This window comes from Crocuta crocuta, unplaced genomic scaffold (genome assembly GCF_008692635.1).
Source record: "Crocuta crocuta isolate KB4526 unplaced genomic scaffold, BGI_CrCroc_1.0 scaffold30, whole genome shotgun sequence".
Classification (NCBI taxonomy): domain Eukaryota; kingdom Metazoa; phylum Chordata; class Mammalia; order Carnivora; family Hyaenidae; genus Crocuta; species Crocuta crocuta.
Genome location: NW_027528345.1, coordinates 14118060 through 14134523, shown reverse-complemented (window position 1 = coordinate 14134523; position 16464 = coordinate 14118060). Strand labels below are relative to the sequence as shown.

General features: G+C 53.7%; 1 protein-coding gene across 1 annotated transcript; it reads left to right on the top strand.

Annotated features, from left to right (window-relative positions):
• The first annotated feature begins 5313 nt into the window (after positions 1–5313).
• On the top strand, positions 5314–7583 carry GPR84 (G protein-coupled receptor 84). The gene is made up of 2 exons (XM_077753636.1): positions 5314–5419; positions 6163–7583. Exon 2 carries the CDS (start codon positions 6171–6173, stop codon positions 7353–7355), a length of 1185 nt encoding a protein of 394 aa, XP_077609762.1. The 5' UTR covers positions 5314–5419; positions 6163–6170; the 3' UTR covers positions 7356–7583.
• The last annotated feature ends 8881 nt before the right edge of the window (positions 7584–16464 follow it).

Below are 16464 nucleotides of genomic sequence, written 5' to 3'. Positions count from 1 at the left end.
CCACCCGCAGCCCACCCCCGCCTCCCCTTCCCCAAAACTGTGAGCAAAAAGCAATAGAAGCCTCGCCCCCGCCCCTCCCCTTTCCGCAGGATTCGCTGAGTCTGTAGCCTTCCCCGTCCCAGCTCCTAGACCTCATGGCTGTCCCTCCCACCAGACACCTCCACTGCACAACTCGGGCGGGGGCGTGACCTCCCTCCCCCCACCCCCCACCCCTCTGTGGTTTCCGTATCGTCAGCCCTTCTAGCAGCCGACACGGGAGGGGGACGGGCCCCCACTGGCCTTCCCGTCCCCATCAACTCTTTCTGCTTGACGATGTAGCAACCCCGGCCCCCCACCCACGTCTTCCCTTTTCCTTCTCCCTGACAATAAAGTCTGGATTCGTTGCCCTCCGTCCCCCGGACTCAGACTCTCGATCTTTGCCCGCCGATATGGGAGCTATTCAACGCGAGATAATGTCTGCACGGTGAAGGGGACCGGTACACGGGAAAAGGGGCCAGAAGGAGGGGTACGGAAAGACAGGGGTGAGAGAAGGCAAGATCCAAAGCTGGTGGAAAGCGAGTAGAGGCTCCCAATCCCACTCACCCCCCACTCCCGCCCAGATCAAATATCAACTTGGGCCCTGGGGAATCATTTCTAGTCCCGGTCTCGGACTGTAGCCGAAGCTGTTGAGAATTTCCACAACTCCACCACCAGGCGGCGCCAACGACACGGAAACGGGAGTCTCCCTTAGGCCAAGCCGCTCCTGTGGCACATGTGTCTCTGAGATTCTGGGAAACAAGTCTAGTTCCAGCCTCATACAAAGGAAAGAAGCCAGGCTTTTGTCCCTCTGGTGGGAAACCCACGCCAGGAACGTGCAAGGCAGGGAAGAAGTCGGGGCAGGGACTAGGAATCTGAGCTCTAGGCACTGCTGGGCCCCATATAGTGACCTTGAGTTCGTCCTTCCCCTCTCTGGACCTCAGTATCCCCGTATGCAAAATGATTTGGGCCTCTTAAAAGTTCATTGCGACTTCATGTTCCAAGATTAAAGAACTGGGATTATGCCGTTTACAGATACGCAGATATGCTAGAACACCTTCTCCTTTGGTCCCTAATGGTCTGTTCAGCAGCCTCCCACGTGATGTAGGGGAAGGGGTTCTTGGTTATCTCCAGAATTCAGTTCAATTGCACTCCCAAGAACGGCATTAACTCTGTGACCCCTTCCCTCTAGCCCTGCTGGGTGGCAGGAAATTAAAAAAAAAAAAAAAAAAAAAGGCGAGACCAGAGCCGGGCATCTTCCCAAGGGTACCCCTGAATTGCGTCTCCTTTGCTCACTTCCCCCTCTCCACCCACTTCCAGTTTTTCAGAGGACAGGGGAGGGAAGGTGAAATAAAGATTGTTAAAGAGGAAGGAAAGGGAGGGGCTGAGTCAGTTAAGTGCCCCCCTTGCAGCTCAGGTCTTGATCTCTCCTTTATTTGGAGCCTGCTTGGGATTCATTCTCCCCTCTCTCTCTGCCCTACCCCCACACTCTCTCTCTCATTCTTTCTCAAAATCAATAAATAGAGGAACCTGGGTGGTTCAGTTGGTTAAGCATCCAACTCTTTTTAAAACATTTTTGTAAAGGGGCGCCTGGGTGGNATTTAGAGAGAACCAGCAGGGGAAGGGTGGGTGTGGGGGGGTGGGGAGGGGCTGACAGCAGATGGCCGGATGTGGGGCTCCAACTCACAAACTAGGAGATGATGACCTGAGCCTAAGTCTGCCTGAGTGATTTGAGTCGAAGTCAGATGCTTAACCTACTGAGCCACCCAGGCACCCCAAGTATGCATCTGACTTCTTTTTTTTTACTGTTTTATTTATTTCTGAGAGAGAGAGAGAGAGAGAGAGACAGCGTGAGCAGGGGAGGGTCAGAGAGACAGGGAGACACAGAATCTGAAACAGGCTCCAGGCTCTGAGCTGGCTGTCAGCACAGAGCCCGATGAGGGGCTCGAACCCACAAACCATGAGATCATGACCTGAGCCGAAGTCTGACTGAGCCACCCAGGCGCCCGAAGCATGCATCTGACTCTTGATTTCAGCTCAGGTCCTGATCTCAGGGTTTGTGAGACAGAGCCCTGCCTTGGGCTCTGTGCATGGAGCCTGCTTGGGATTCTCTGCCTCCCTCTGCCCCTCCCCTGCTTGCTCGCTCTTTCTCAAAATTCTCTTTCTCAAAATAAATGGGTAAACATTTTTAAAAATAAATAAATAAACTTTGAAAATGTTTTTAAAAAGAGAGAGAAGGAAAGGGAAATTGGGGTGGGTTTGTCAGATATGAAGTTGGGGGTGGGAGTTCACTGTGGGTTTATAAATGGAATCCAACAACGAGGTTAGGGGTGGTGAGGTTTTTTTTTTTCTTTTTTCTTTTTTCAGGTCATCTAGCTCAAAAGAAAAAAAAAAAAGGCAGAGACTAGAGATTCAGAAGTCCAAGGGGCAAGAGCGGTCTTATAAGAGAAAGGGTGGAGAAAAGCAGGGGCTGGATCACATGTGGGGACAGAGATAGAGGGGACTGAGATACATACCTCTAGCCCGACTTAAAACTGAATTCATGAGGGGCGCTTGGGTGGCTCAGTCAGTTAGGCGTCCAACTTCGGCTCAGGTCATGATCTCACAGTTCATGGGTTCTAGCCCCGCGTCAGGCTCTGTGCCGACCGCCAGCTCAGAGCCTGGAGCCTGTTTCAGATTCTGTGTCTCCCTCTTTCTGACCCTCCCCCACTCACCCTGTGTCTCGCAGAAATAAATAAAACATTAAAAATTTTTTTTAAAAAACTGAATTCATGAGGGGCGCCTGGGTGGCTCAGTCGGTTAAGCGTCTGACTTCAGGTCATGATCTCCCAGTTGGTGGGTTCCCTGTGTCGGGCTCTGTGCTGTCAGCTCGGAGCCTGGAGCCTGCTTTGGATTGTGTCTCCTTCTCTCTCTGCCCCTCCCCCACTCATGCTCTGTTTCTGTCACAAAAATGAATAAACATTAAAAAAAAATTAGGGGCGCCTGGGTGGCTTAGTCGGTTAAGCATCTGACTTCAGCTCAGGTCATGATCTCACGGTTCGTGGGTTCGAAGCCCCACGTCAGGCTCTGTGCTGACAGCTAGCTCAGAGCCTGGAGCCTGTCTTCGGATTCTGCAACTCCCTCTCTCTCTGACCCTCCCCTGCTCACGCTGTCTCTCTCTCTCTCTCAAAAATAAATAAAACATTAAAAAAAATTTTAAAGAAATTTAAAAATTTAAAGAAAATTTTTTATTTAAAAAAAAAGATCTTAAGACAGTGTGTCGCATTAAGCCAACCGCAGCCCCTTGTAAGCACAGGGTCCTGTGAGATCACATATGAGGCATGTCTGCGAAGCCAGCCCTGGCCCCAGCTCAGGCCCTGCCTTGCTCTGGTCTGAACTGGTGCCCCTTTACTGATCTCTCTCACTTCTGGCCTGCATGCTTTCACTCCTTACAGCTACTTGAGTGCAAACCTCCCTGTGGCCTCCAGGATCAAGCCCCAGCTCCCCAGCATGATGCCCAGGGACTTCTCCCACCCCTGCCCTGCTCCCTTGTCCAGGATCCTCTCTGCGGCTCCCCGCCTCCCACGCTGTGTTCACCTCTACCTAAACCTCTGCGACTATGCATCCGGTTCCCTTCACCCCTAAAGTCCTTCTACTCACCTCCCTCCCTCCAAAACACTCCTGTTCGTCACTCAAAACCCAGCTCAGATATCTCTCTGTGAACCCTTTCCTGACTTTCTCCTTAGCAATTTAGCTCCTTTTCTCTAAGCTGCCGCTGCACTTTAGAGTAAGGAATGGCAAACTTTTTCTTAAAGGGCCAGATAGTTAATATTATGGGTCATGCAGGCCAAGAGGCAAAACTGAGGGAGGGCAGTATGTAGGTACTTATATAACCATTTAAAATGGAACCATTTAAAAATAGAACAAACCAGTCTTGGCTCATGGCCCATACAAAAACAGATGCGGGGGTGGGTGGGGGCAGTGTCTGGGTGGCTCAGTCGGTTAAGCATCTGACTCTTGATTTCCGCTCAGGTCATGATCTCACCGTCCATGGGTTTAAGCCCGATGTTGGGCTCTGCACGGACAGCAGGGAACCTGCTTGGGATTCTCTCTCTCTCCCTCTCTCTGCCCCTCCCCATGCTGGCTCTCTCTCTCTGTCTCTCAAAAATAGGAGTGCCTGGGTGGCTCAGTCGGTTAAGCGTCCAACTTCAGCTCAGGTCATGATCTCACGGTTCGTGGGTTCGAAGCCCCACGTTGGGCTCTGTGCTGACAGCTAGCTCAGAGCCTGGAGCCTGTGTCCCCCGATGTGGGGCTCGGTCCTGACAGCTAGCTCAGGTCCTGGAGCCTGTGTCTCCCTCTCTCTCTGACCCTCCTCTGCTCACGCTGTCTCTCTCTCTCTCTCAGAAATAAATATAACATTAAAAAAAGAAGAAATAAAAAATAATAGGTAAATAAATATTTAAAAAAAAACACCAGATGTGGGGGCGCCTGGCTGGCTTAGTCGGTAGAGCATGCAGCTCTTGATCTCAGCGGTCATGAGTTCAAGCCCCACACTGGGCATAGAGCTTACATATAAAACAAACAAACAAACAAACTAACAAACTGAGGGTAGTCCAGATTTGGTCCAAAGTTTTCTGACCCCTATTTTAGAGAATCAACTAAGCATTTATATATCTACATATTTGCATCCCTTGCTAGACTATGTGCAAGCCTATGTGTCATACCTTCTTGTATCCCTAGCGTCTATCTCAGAGTCTCGTGCTTGGTAGGCAGTCAGTATGTGTTTGTCAAGTTCATCAACAGATGAATGAATGAATGATTGAACAGTGAGTGGCCTGTGCTGCTGTGGGGAATGAAGCCAGAATCCTGGACACTTCTTTTCTCACCGTTTTTCATCTAGCTCCTTTCATCAGATGTGTTAGGGTGTCACATGGGACCCCCTGATTTGAACCATCTCTGAGTCTCCGAGAGAAGAAAGGTAATGCTCCTTCCTCACAAATGCGAGGCTTCTGGGGTGTCCAGAATTGCTCCTGGATTTGGGCCCCTAGAGAAGTGGCCCAGATGTTCTGACGCCTGTCTCCATGTCCAGACAATTCTTGGCAACAAACTTATGGGTGTCCTGCTATGCAAAGAAGGAAAAGAAACAACTTGTGTCTTTTGGAAGAAGCAAAACAGCTTTGATGTAAGTAGTAGGGGATTTTCAACAGAGAAGCCCGGATTGCACTAGTCAAAGCCAAATGAGTAGGACTGGAGATAAGGGAGGAAGTGGCTGAGGTTGAGTAACTGGGGAGTTTCTTATCCGTTCAGTCTAGTATAACAGGAGACACACGACTATGCCTTGAAGCCTGACTGCCCACAAGAAAAGACTGCTCAAGTGAGTTCGACTTCTTCCACTGGAGTGAGAATTGAAGGCTGGGAGACTCGGGTGAGTATTTCTGTGGTGGGTGTGCTTTTACTTTCTCCGTCTCCTCATCTCCCAGGTGATAGCAACAAACCAAAATAAAATGAAAGACCTGAGACCTGTGTGTGCACGTAACAGACAGGGCGAGAGGGGACCAGTAGGGTCCTAAATAGAGACAGGAAAATCCTGGATGGCCTTAGGGGAGAGAGAAAAGATTAAAAAGTCAGAGGGCACTAAGGTGACTGAGAACATCTGGATGGGTATTGAAGATGCCTGGAGTTTGGAGTGGGCAGACACCAAAAGATATCTTGATAAGAATTTGGGGGAAATCGGGGCGCCTGGGTGGCTCAGTCTGTTAAGCATCCGACTTCGGCTCAGGTCATGATCTCACGGTTCGTGGGCTGGAGCCCCGCGTCGGGCTCTGTGCTGACAGCTCGCTCAGAGCCTGGAGCCTGTTTCAGAGTCTGTATCTCCCTCTCTCTCTGACCCTCCCCTGCTCACACTGTCTCTCTCTCAGAAACAAATTTAAAAAACATTTAAAAATTAAAAAAAAAGAATTTGGGGGAAATCTTTGAGAATGGGAAAGGACTAAGAGAGCCTAAGGAGAGGGTTGGGGGTGAAGAAGGAAAGGTTGGGGATGAAGAGGCCTGGGAATGGCTCAGGAGGCTGGCAAGCTTGCGAAAAATCGGGTGTCCAGGGCCCCAGAGCTGCCCACGAGATCTAAGAGGCTAGGTTCTGACTCCTCCTTTCCCTTACACTCTCTTCAGCCTCCGTCATGTGGAACACCTCTGAAGCCAACTTCTCCTGCTACCATGAGTCTGTACTGGATTATCGTTATGTTGCAGTTATCTGGGGGGTGGTGGTGGCTGTGACAGGCACCGTGGGCAACGTGCTCACCCTGCTGGCCTTGGCCATCCAGCCCAGGCTCCGCACCCGCTTCAACCTGCTCATCGCCAACCTCACAGTGGCCGATCTGTTGTACTGCACCCTCCTCCAGCCCTTCTCCGTGGACACCTACCTCCACCTGCACTGGCGCACTGGCGCCACCTTCTGCAGGGTCTTTGGACTCCTCCTCTTTGCATCCAACTCTGTCTCCATCCTCACCCTCTGCCTTATTGCCCTGGCACGGTACCTCCTCATCGCCCACCCTAAGCTCTTTCCCCAAGTCTTCAGTGCCAAGGGGATAGGACTGGCACTGGTGACGACCTGGGTGGTAGGCGTGGCCAGCTTCGCCCCCCTCTGGCATATCTATATCTTGGTGCCTGTCGTCTGTACCTGCAGCTTTGACCGCATCCGCGGCCGGCCATACACCACCATCCTCATGGGCATCTACTTTGTGCTTGGGCTCAGCAGCGTTGGCGTCTTCTATTGGCTCATCCACCGGCAAGTGAAGCGAGCAGCCCAGGCGCTGGATCAGTACAGGCAGTCAAGTATCCACTCCAACCATGTGGCTGGGACAGATGTGGCCATACCTGGTCACTTCCAGGAGCTGGACAGCGGGCTGGCCTCCGGAAGGCCCAGTGACGTGGTTTCGTCCGAGCCAGCCAGTGCTGCCACCACCCAGACCGTGGAAGGGGACTCATCAGAAGCGGAGACCCAGCACAGCAGGGAGGCGGCTCGGCAGGTGGCAGAGAAAAGCCACCGGGAAGCTCCTGCCAAGACCACGCCAGCTAAAAGAGCCCAAAGAACTCAGGACTCTCCGTCAGAGTTTGGGAAGGTGACTCGGATGTGTTTTGCCGTGTTCATCTGCTTTGTCCTGAGCTACATCCCCTTCTTGCTGCTCAACATCCTGGATGCCAAGGTCAATGCTCCTCGGGTTCTCCACATGCTCGCTGCCAACCTCACCTGGCTCAATGCTTGCATCAACCCTGTGCTCTATGCAGCCATGAACCGTCAGTTCCGCCAAGCCTACGGCTCCATCCTAAAACGAGGGCCCCAGAGTTTCCGGAGGCTCCGTTAGAACTGTGTCCCCCAGTCACCAGGACCCAGGACTGGCTCCTCTAGTCTCCACAGAACTAAAGTGGCCAGCCGGTAGGGGAGGAGATGAAAGTAAGACCTATGGGCATCTTCACAGACAACTCCCCCCGCCCATCCCCAAACCAGGCTTCTCCATCCCTTGATCAAGGCTTCAGCTCTAGGCTGCCCGAGGTGCATTCTTAATTATTAATAAATGAATTCTATCCTTTTAGTGCCCAGGTGTGGTCTTAGGGGAATAATAGGCCAGTTCTGGTGTGCAGCTGGAACCGAGCAGTCGAGAGTTTGCGTAACCTCGGTCACAGCAGGGTGGGGAAGCAGTGGGCCCAGGACACAGCCTTCAGCTGAAAGGTCTGCAGGTATAAGTCACGTGAGTTGGTTTAAGAGGATCCACCTGTCTTCTTGTTTAACTTCCCAGACATGGGTCTTGCCACTAACCACTGCCACCCAGATCGGTGCCCCCAAGCCCCACAAACAGGTTTATTTAGCTCAGAAAGGTTTTGGAATCCAGCTTTGATAGCCGCTGCAGTGAGCCCAGCCCCCTGGCCCTTGCCCTATAAGGAGAGAATGGTCATGGAAGAGGGGTCCCTGCTCCGTGGAAATGAACTGAGCTTAGCTGAGGCAATGGCAGAGAGGGGTTCTAGCTGCCCTCGCTGTCACACAGGCCAGACCTAAACCAGGGAAGTCCTGGCCCCTCACTTCCCCCAGGCTTGTTCTTCTCATCCTGGGTTATGAGAGCAGAACAGAGACTCTAGTTAAGAGGGCTCTGGGGTCCAGCTGCGGGGAGACCATATTCCCTTCATCCAGCATGACCGCCATCCTGTTACCCCAGTCTGGCACCCGTGTGAACTGCGAGAAAGCACCTGTGGCCACCAGGTGACGCTGGTTCTCTGTGTTTCCTGGTTGGTGTTGCGGACAGAAGAGGGACTGGGAGGCGACAGACAACCTCCCACCCAGCCAGCAAGGGCAAAGACCCAGAGCTCTGCACCCCTTTCTTTTCCCCAAAGCTTAGGGTGGGAAAGTAAAGAATTAGACATTGAGGATGATTCATAAGATGTTTACTGTCTATTTCGTTGGAAATTGGGGGGGAGGGGAGCAGGGTGGGCACCGTGCAAGCGGTGGAATGTAAGAGTCATGTTGATCGACAGTAATGCTGCTCTGGCTACGTGCTGTCCCTTCCCTGCTCCCAAGTCCATGGTTGGGAGGCAACAAAGTGAAGTCCAGGGAGATGCAGACAAGGGCAGAAAGAACCATAGTCAGGGGAGACAGATCAATGTCCTCGCATTCAACACAACTCCAAGTCCCAGGAATCCTGTGTCCTAATCCAGAACATGTGCTTCTGAGCGTTCATCTTCCACGAAAGTCACAGCGGCCTAAAAACGGAGTCAAGTTCAGGGCACTGAAGCAGGGGCCCGGACAGGTGGAGTGGACAGCAGGACCAATAAAGAACATCAGCTTGGGAGCGTAGAGACAAGGGTTCTCATCAAGGCTCTCTGATGATTAGCTCTGTGAATGTGAGGGGCGCCCGGGTGGCTCAGTCGGTTAAGCATCCGGCTCAGGTCATAATCTCATGGTACACGGGTTTGAGCCCCATGTTGGGCTNAAAAAAATTAAAAATAGGAAAAAAAATAATTTGAGCAGGACCCTGGACCATCTGAACTACAGGTTTTATCATGTGTACAAAGTTGGGGTTGGGGTGCAGTCCCACCATGGGCTCAATGCTGTCCTAAACCCTGTAAATGTATTATTTTGTGTAATTCTTCCAAATTTTACCATTAAGTATCTATTATAATCTCATTCTTACAAATGAAGAAATCCAAGCACAATTGGTTTAAGCAGTGTGTCCAGCGGGTAAGTGGTATGACCATGATTTGAGGGCGGGAGTCTCCCTTCAGCCTTCATGTCTAACCACTACAGGACAGCTGCCTTTCTAAAACGAGAATCAAGTTACCAGATAATTCCTAAAAGTCCTTCCTGCTCAACCCGTCTAAGATTCTGAAAGCTGGCAGTTCTCTGAAGGTCTGTGAAAGGGTTCACTTTTCATATTCCTTGAAGGCAATTCAAAAGCTTTGGCAAGGAGAAAGGAGCAGCAACCGAGACTGAAGTTAGATCTGAGGAGGGACTTCCCAACTATCGGTCGCTGGAAAACGAATGACTCACGGGACCCAGGAGGAAACCCTGGGAGTCTGAGACCAGAGTAGCCAGGTCTTAGCAGGAAAACAACCCCCTCCTCTCTCATCCTGGACACCCCCCACCCCCAAATTTCAATAAACAACTTAATGAGGAGAAAGAGGAGGAAGAAAAGCAAGGCTGTCTCTCGGGCTTTCTCACGCGGGCGTGCGTGGCGCGTCTGGGTCCACGCACGAGCTCCTTCGTGGTGCGGCGCTCACGCGTGTCTCGGGGAAGTGTATGCATTTGGGGGCCCCCATGAGTGGGCGTCAGTGTCTGTCTCTCTTTGTCTCTTATCTCTGTCAGTGCCCCGCGCGAGCGCGAGCTCTATCGCTGACTTTCTGACGCTATCTCTCACGGCTTCTCTTTGTCTCTCTCCATCTGTCCGTCTCTCCTGTAGGCTGTCTCCGTCTCTTGTACCTCCGTTATCGCCTTTTTTCTCTGAAACTCCTCTCNGGCAGATTTATGGTCAGCCCAGGGCTTCTCATTGGCCAAGCGCTGACAGGACTTGATTTAACGCCTCCGCTCATTGGCTGAGCTTGACAGGCCGATTTACGAGTCACTCCGCCATTGGCCAAACAGCCTTGGCCCTGATTTATGGCTCAGTGGCTTCGGGGAAGAGGGGGGCGCAGCTGGGGAGTCAGGATGCCCCTCCCCTCGCCAAAGCTTCCGTCTCCCTCTCCTCTGCTTGCTCCCCTCTCTCCCTCCCTCCCCTTGAGGAACCGCACTCTCTGTACCTGTTCCTCAAGCCCCCTCCTCCCTTCTCTTTCATCCTTTGGGAGGGCGAATTGGGGTGTGGTGGTGGTGGGATCCCAAGCAGAGGATGGGGTCTGGAGCAGTAAATATGGGGCGGGCGGCGGAGGGGGGAGCGAATCTGAGGGGTAGCGGTGGGGTGAGAATAGAGTAGGGAGAGAAGGTTGAGGAGGGACAGAGAATGAAGTGAAGAGCGAAGGGGAAACTGAGGGGATGAGAGGGGTGACGGGAATAAAAGGAAGGCTGAGGAGAAAGGGGTGACTGAGGGACAGAAAGAAGGGGATCATCTGAGGAGAAGAAAGGAGGGGCTGAAGAGAAAGGGCGAAAGGGCGCATTTGAAGGGGCAAATGGGCTGCAGTGGGGAGAGGGGGGGGGAATCCGGGAATTGAGAGACTTGTGTTCAAACCTCACTATCCAGACTGCTGAATAAGAGGCTGAAATTTCCCTTCAGACAATAGCTCTGAGGAGGAAGAGGCTTAGAGGCGCACTAGAGAGGTGACAGAGAGGCGCAGGGAAAGAGAACTGGAAAGCAATAGGGAAGACAAGGGGGAGAAGGATGGAGAACTAAGAGAGAAGACAGAACTAAGGGTGGTGTTTATGGCGTAGGGGGTAGTGAGAAAAGACGAAGTCCCCAGAGGAACTTCNCTCCCTAGTGAAATTTATGAGTTCAGGGCTGGCCTTCAGGAATTAGGAATATTTATGCTTTTTTGAGAGTGAGATTTGGAAGTTGATAAATAAGGGGCCATGCGGGGTGCAGCTGGGGGCTCCTATTTTTAGCGTGGCCACTTTCCCAAGGCCCCCACCCACCAATTCCCTCTCATCCTGAGCCAGAGAAGGGAGCGCCGGGGGAGGGAGGTGGGGAATGGGTTTCAGATATCAGGAAGGGGGTCTCCGGAGAGCCCCTTGGAAGACGTGGATCTTTGCAGCAGAAAGGATTGAAGGCAGATGCAGGAGGAACTTTCCAAGCATCCTGGCATTCTTATAGCCCCTGGAGGGCAGTTAGAGCACAAGATGGAGAGAGATGGGGAGAAGCCAGGTTCCCCTCTGTCCCCGTAACCTCAGTTGCTGAGAAATAGAGGAGAGGAGCCAGGAAATCCAGAGGCAGGGTTCTCTGGCATGTCACCTCCCTCAGAGGGAGAGGAAGATTTGACTCCCCTCCCCCAACACACCCAGCCTGGGTCCCTGGGAAAGGAGGCTAGGAATGTGGGGCTCAGGGCATCTCCTAGGAGTCTCAGCCCCCAACCTGTCCACCCCCACTGCTGGCTGAGAATTAAAACCAGCCAGTAGCCCTTGATACTCCCTGCCCTGGGCCTCCAGGAAGTGAGGGAGGGAGAGGATCTGTCCTGTGATCCACACACATACCTTCTCCAGCCCTTAGCTCCAAGCACCATGTGTTTGTGACCCCCCACCCCAGCCAGAAGGCTTACTCTGGGCTTGGGTAAGTAGTGAACAAAGATAGCGGTCAGTGATGTGGCAGGGCTGGGGGGGGGGGTTTCTAAAGAGAACAGAGAGCTGGGGAAGAGGCACCCCCCACACACACACACACACTGTGCCCTCCGTCCACTGTGGCTTTAGTAAGGATGGCCACAGCGCATGCACGAAAGCGCACACGCTAGACGGTTGCCTGGAGTGGGAAAAGGGAGGGAGAGAAGGGTCCAGACTGGCCCTTTAAGAGCCACTTAGGGTCAGAAAGCCTGGGCTACAGAAAGGGGAAGGAGCTGATGTCAGAAGACGGATGGGCAGCAAGATGGGGATTGATGCTAATGGGGGAGTTAAAGCTAAGTACCCAGACACTCAGAGGGCAGAACTGCAGATCTGTCTTCCTTATGCTCACCCCTCCCCCCCCCCCAAACCGAGGCTGTAAATCTGCCTTCTCAATTGGGGGAAGGGGGAGTGAGGAAAAACGAGATGCTCTCTTTTCCCTTTTCCTGCTTTTTTCCTTAACCTGCGCCATCCCCCACTCAGGTTCTTTTGTACTCTCCCAATCCACGACCCTTTGCCACTACAGTTTCCCAGTCTTTGGCTTTCCACAGGAGTTGCGGGAGTGATTTCAGCTTGCAGAAGGAAACCCCAAGAAGGTCTCCTCCACCAGATACCGGCTGGGAATGGGTTGGTGGGCTTGTGGTGAGAGGCCAGTGGACTGGAAGCTCCCAGTTAGTTGCCTCAGTTTCTCTTCCGTCCACCCTCTTACATGGAGATGACTCTAGCAGCCTTCTCCCAGGACAGTAGGGTAAAGGAAGGAAGTAGGATGTTGGGAGCCGGTCGCCAGAAGGGGTGTGAGAGCTTCGGAGTTAGGTTTGTGGAGCCCTCTGATGCACCACCGAGATGCTGGAGGGGCTGGTGGGCCTCCAAGGGCAGCTAGGGGAGCTGCAGGAGCTGTCCACAGAAAGATCTATGGACCGATTTCTCGGAAACTCCTGGGTCATGCCGTTCCCTCTCCTTGACCACATACCCTGCCTGCTGACTAGAGACAATTTCGGGCCAATCATCTATTTATTGTAAAGGCAGGGTCCAGCTCCTCTCCACACCTCTCAGGAGGCAGTTGGGGATCTCAGGGAGCACGGTCTGCTCAGAGGGGTTGGAGCTAATAACCCTTGGGGGATTCCAGGTCTTTCTTTACTTTCGGGCAGGACTGTATCTGCCATCTTTCGGGACCTGGAGTGATATTTGTCTCTCTCTACTGGCAATCAGGGCCTGTTCTGGAGAAGTCCTTCCATATTAGAGGAAGTCCCTCTCATCGCATCGGTTGCAGTGGTAAACCCAAACTCTGTTCTAGTCCTGGAAACGACCGCTGCCTGATTGCTTCCTGGTTCCCGAACCTTCCTCAGTATCCATAAGAGAATGACCCTAAGAGGTCAATCTTCTCCCTTCCCTCTCCCCAGGTTTTCCTTCAGAGGCCTAAAATCACCTGGAGGCCATCGTCTCTCTGTTTCCTAACTCTTCAGGGACAAAGGAGAGAGCAAGGCTGGAGTGAGAAAAGTTGGGGGTTGTGAGCCGAAGCCACTGGAACCCAGGCCTCCAGCCTCCCAGCATCTGGCCAAGCTCTCCCTCCCATCCCAGGGAGGTCAGCCAGTGCCCTCAGCCCTGGTCTCTGGCTGCTTCTCTGTCCTGATGATAAATCCTGTCTTTGTCTCCCGTCCAACCGGGGGCCCCAGGCGGCTGGGGGGTCAGAGGCTGAGGGAGGGGTCAGTGGGGAGGGGGGAGAGACACAAGGAGAGTGGGAGGAGAAGACGGACAGGAGCAGCTGGTGAGCAGGCACAGGGGGTGGGCAGCGAGGGGACGGGGCCTCTTGATTCTACAGATCCCGACCGACCGCACATTCCAGCAGGTCAGCCCTCTTGAGTACGAAAGCCAGGATTCTCAAGATGTAGAAGTACCTTGGGAATGGCCCCTGGGAAATCAGAGATCCTGGGAGATGGGGGGTGGTGTGGGGTTCTTCAAGGAAGGAGGCTGCTGAAAGAAATGAGTGAACGAGAACCTATCCCCATCACAGACCCCTACACAAGTGTGCTGTGCACTCACACCCCGAGACAGACAGACAGACACACATGCGCACGCACACCCAAGATTTATGGCCCGTCAGCATGAGGGAGCCCAGGAGAGCCAGGCTGCCCCTTGGCTGGCCCCTCCCCAGCTGTCTTCTCTTGCTGTGACTTTCCTGTCTCCATCCCTCCGTGCTTTTTCTCTGCTCCCGGGCTCACTGCTCTTTCCTTGTGTCCGTTTCTCTCACTGTCTCAGTTCCTTGTGCTGGCTTTCGGCTACCTCTCAGTCTCTGCCTCTTTGTCTCTCAATCTCTTCCATTGTACGTCTCTATCTTACACCCCCCTCCCCTATTTCCTTGGGAGTTTCCATCTGTCCTGCCTCTGCTGCTCTTCCGCCCAGCCACTCCCCACTACCTCTGCCGCCCCAGAGCCTCAGAGCGATGGGAAGGAGAAAAGGGGGCTCCGAACGAGTGCCTGCTTTGGTGGGGGTCTGGGGACCATATTGTGTTACGGTATAGGGTGCAAGGGGGGACAGGGAAGCCAGATGACCAGGACTGAAGCTCAGCCAAGGGGGGAAAAGTGACATGAGGTAGAAGGCAGAAAAGACACAGAAGGGCAAACACTAACAGAGGAGGGTAAGGACTAAAGGTTCCCTTTAAGTGTATTTGGGGTCAGTCTGAATGGGAGGAGCTGAGGGGCATCTACTGAGTCATAGCGCCACACAGATCCAGCTGCCAGACCTGGAGACTCCGCCAGAGAGACGAAGATGTGGTGTCCGCTGGGCAGCCACAGTTCTGGGTTCTCTCACCTACCTGAGAAGGTCTCACAGACCTCTTTTCCCCCGCTGACAGTCTGGGATGCTGGTTCCCTCCCCACTCACCCACTCCTCCCCTAACACCTCCCCTCCCCACCAGTGACATCAGCTCTGGCTGCCTCTGTCCTCAGCCCTGCTGATGTACTCTCCCATGGGTGAAAGAGAGGCCAGTCACCTCTGCCCCACCCATTCGTCCTCCGGTCCACGAGAGCTGGGGCTTAAACACGCCAGCACCCTAGGGTGGGGGGAGGAGGAGTCTGTACCAGGAAAGCCATCTGCAGGACATGGTGGATAAAAAGGGGGGGGGGCATGGGCACCAGACGAAGGGAGAGAAGCTGGAGGGGGGCACTTGAGGAAGAGGGGCTGCAGCACTAAATCACCCTGTGGGGGGGGGCTCCCTCTGCCTGAGCTCAGTGGGGTGGGTAAAGGATAGACATTTGGGGAGGGGGGAAAGAAGAATGGGGAATCGCCACATCTGGCAGGCAGGTGTCTGGCACTGTGCAGGCCGCAGTCACTTTCCCAGCCAAAGGGGAGGAAGGGGGAAGGGGAGGAGGGGCTTCCCAGGGTTCCCTGGGGGAAGAAGGGAACGCTTACAAAACAAGAGACCCAGAATCAGACAGAGACCAGTGGAGGGAAATAATCAGACCCCGGTCCCCAGTCTCTGCTTTTGTCAGTTCTGGAGAAGGGTTTGCTCGTAGTCCTGGAAGAAAATCGCTGGCCAAGGGACGGGGCAGGCCAGGGCAGGCCAGGGCACCGGAGTTCCCTTCCTTGTGGGAAACAGAGAAGGCAGGAAAAGTCCAGAAGGGGCCAGGCTGGGGAGACAAGCTCAGAGAATCTCAAGTTTGAGATACAACTCCGTTCTCCACACTGTCACTGATCAGCAACCCCTCAACACTCACACTGCCATGCCTTCCCCCAACCAGGGTCACTGCTGGGTGGTAAGTAGGAAGATGAGGATGGTAAGGCTGGACGCTGCTTCCTCCCCACCTCAGGCGGAAACAAAGATCCCTAGCCCTCATCCAGCCCCCTGAACCCCAACTTCCAATGCAGGGCTACGGAGGTGAGAGCCTAAGCAGTTCCTTGTTTTTCTACCTGCCGAGGGGGATGCTGGGCACAGGCGCCCCACAGCTGGCGAGCCGAACCACCAGGTTCTCGTACAGCAGCCAAGACTGGACCACTCGGTTTCATGTCTTGATGCCGGAGAGGCTCTTCCCACTCCCAGTACCTTCCTTCCCTCAGCCTGTGCTGAGGTCCTCCCTCCTGGAATTGCGGGCCCATCTTAGGAGCTGTAGAGGTGACTAAGGAGACCCTGCGAGACTGCAGTGCAGAGGAGGGCTCCCCCACACACCCCCCCTCCTTAAAATCCTGCAGAGGAAGGGGGAAAGAAAACCAAAGCATTCTCCTGTCGCCGCGGCAACCATAAAACCCCCAGCTAAATCCATCTTGTGAGCTCACCGCCCCATTAAGATGCAGGGCCAGGCTCAGAGCCAGCCCAGCCACATTCATTTGTGCGAATAAAGGTGGAGGAGGGGGAGGGGAGCAGGCTCTGGAGGGACGGGGAAATGGCGAGAAGAGGTTATTTACACCACCGTCCTGACCTTCTGGAGCAGCGCTGGCTCCGATAAATAACCCGCTCAGCGCCATTTCAGAGCAGGGGTGGGAGGTGCAGGAAGGGAGCAGGGGCTGAGGAGAGCCCCCACGCAGGTGCGCGTCTCCGGGTTACTAATGGCTGGGGCGAGAGCAGGCAGCTGGCTTTGGGGGTGGTTGGGGGGGAGCACTCAGTTCCCTAGGACTCCCACTGAGAAAATACCACCCCCACCCCACCCCTGGCGCCAATTTCTAGGCGAGGGGACTGAGGGATGCCAAGGAGGCAGGCA

What these genes read in the sequence shown, in the direction of transcription:
- GPR84 (XM_077753636.1), top strand. Translation starts at nt 6,171, where the DNA reads ATGTGGAACACCTCTGAAGCCAACTTCTCCTGCTACCATGAGTCTGTA.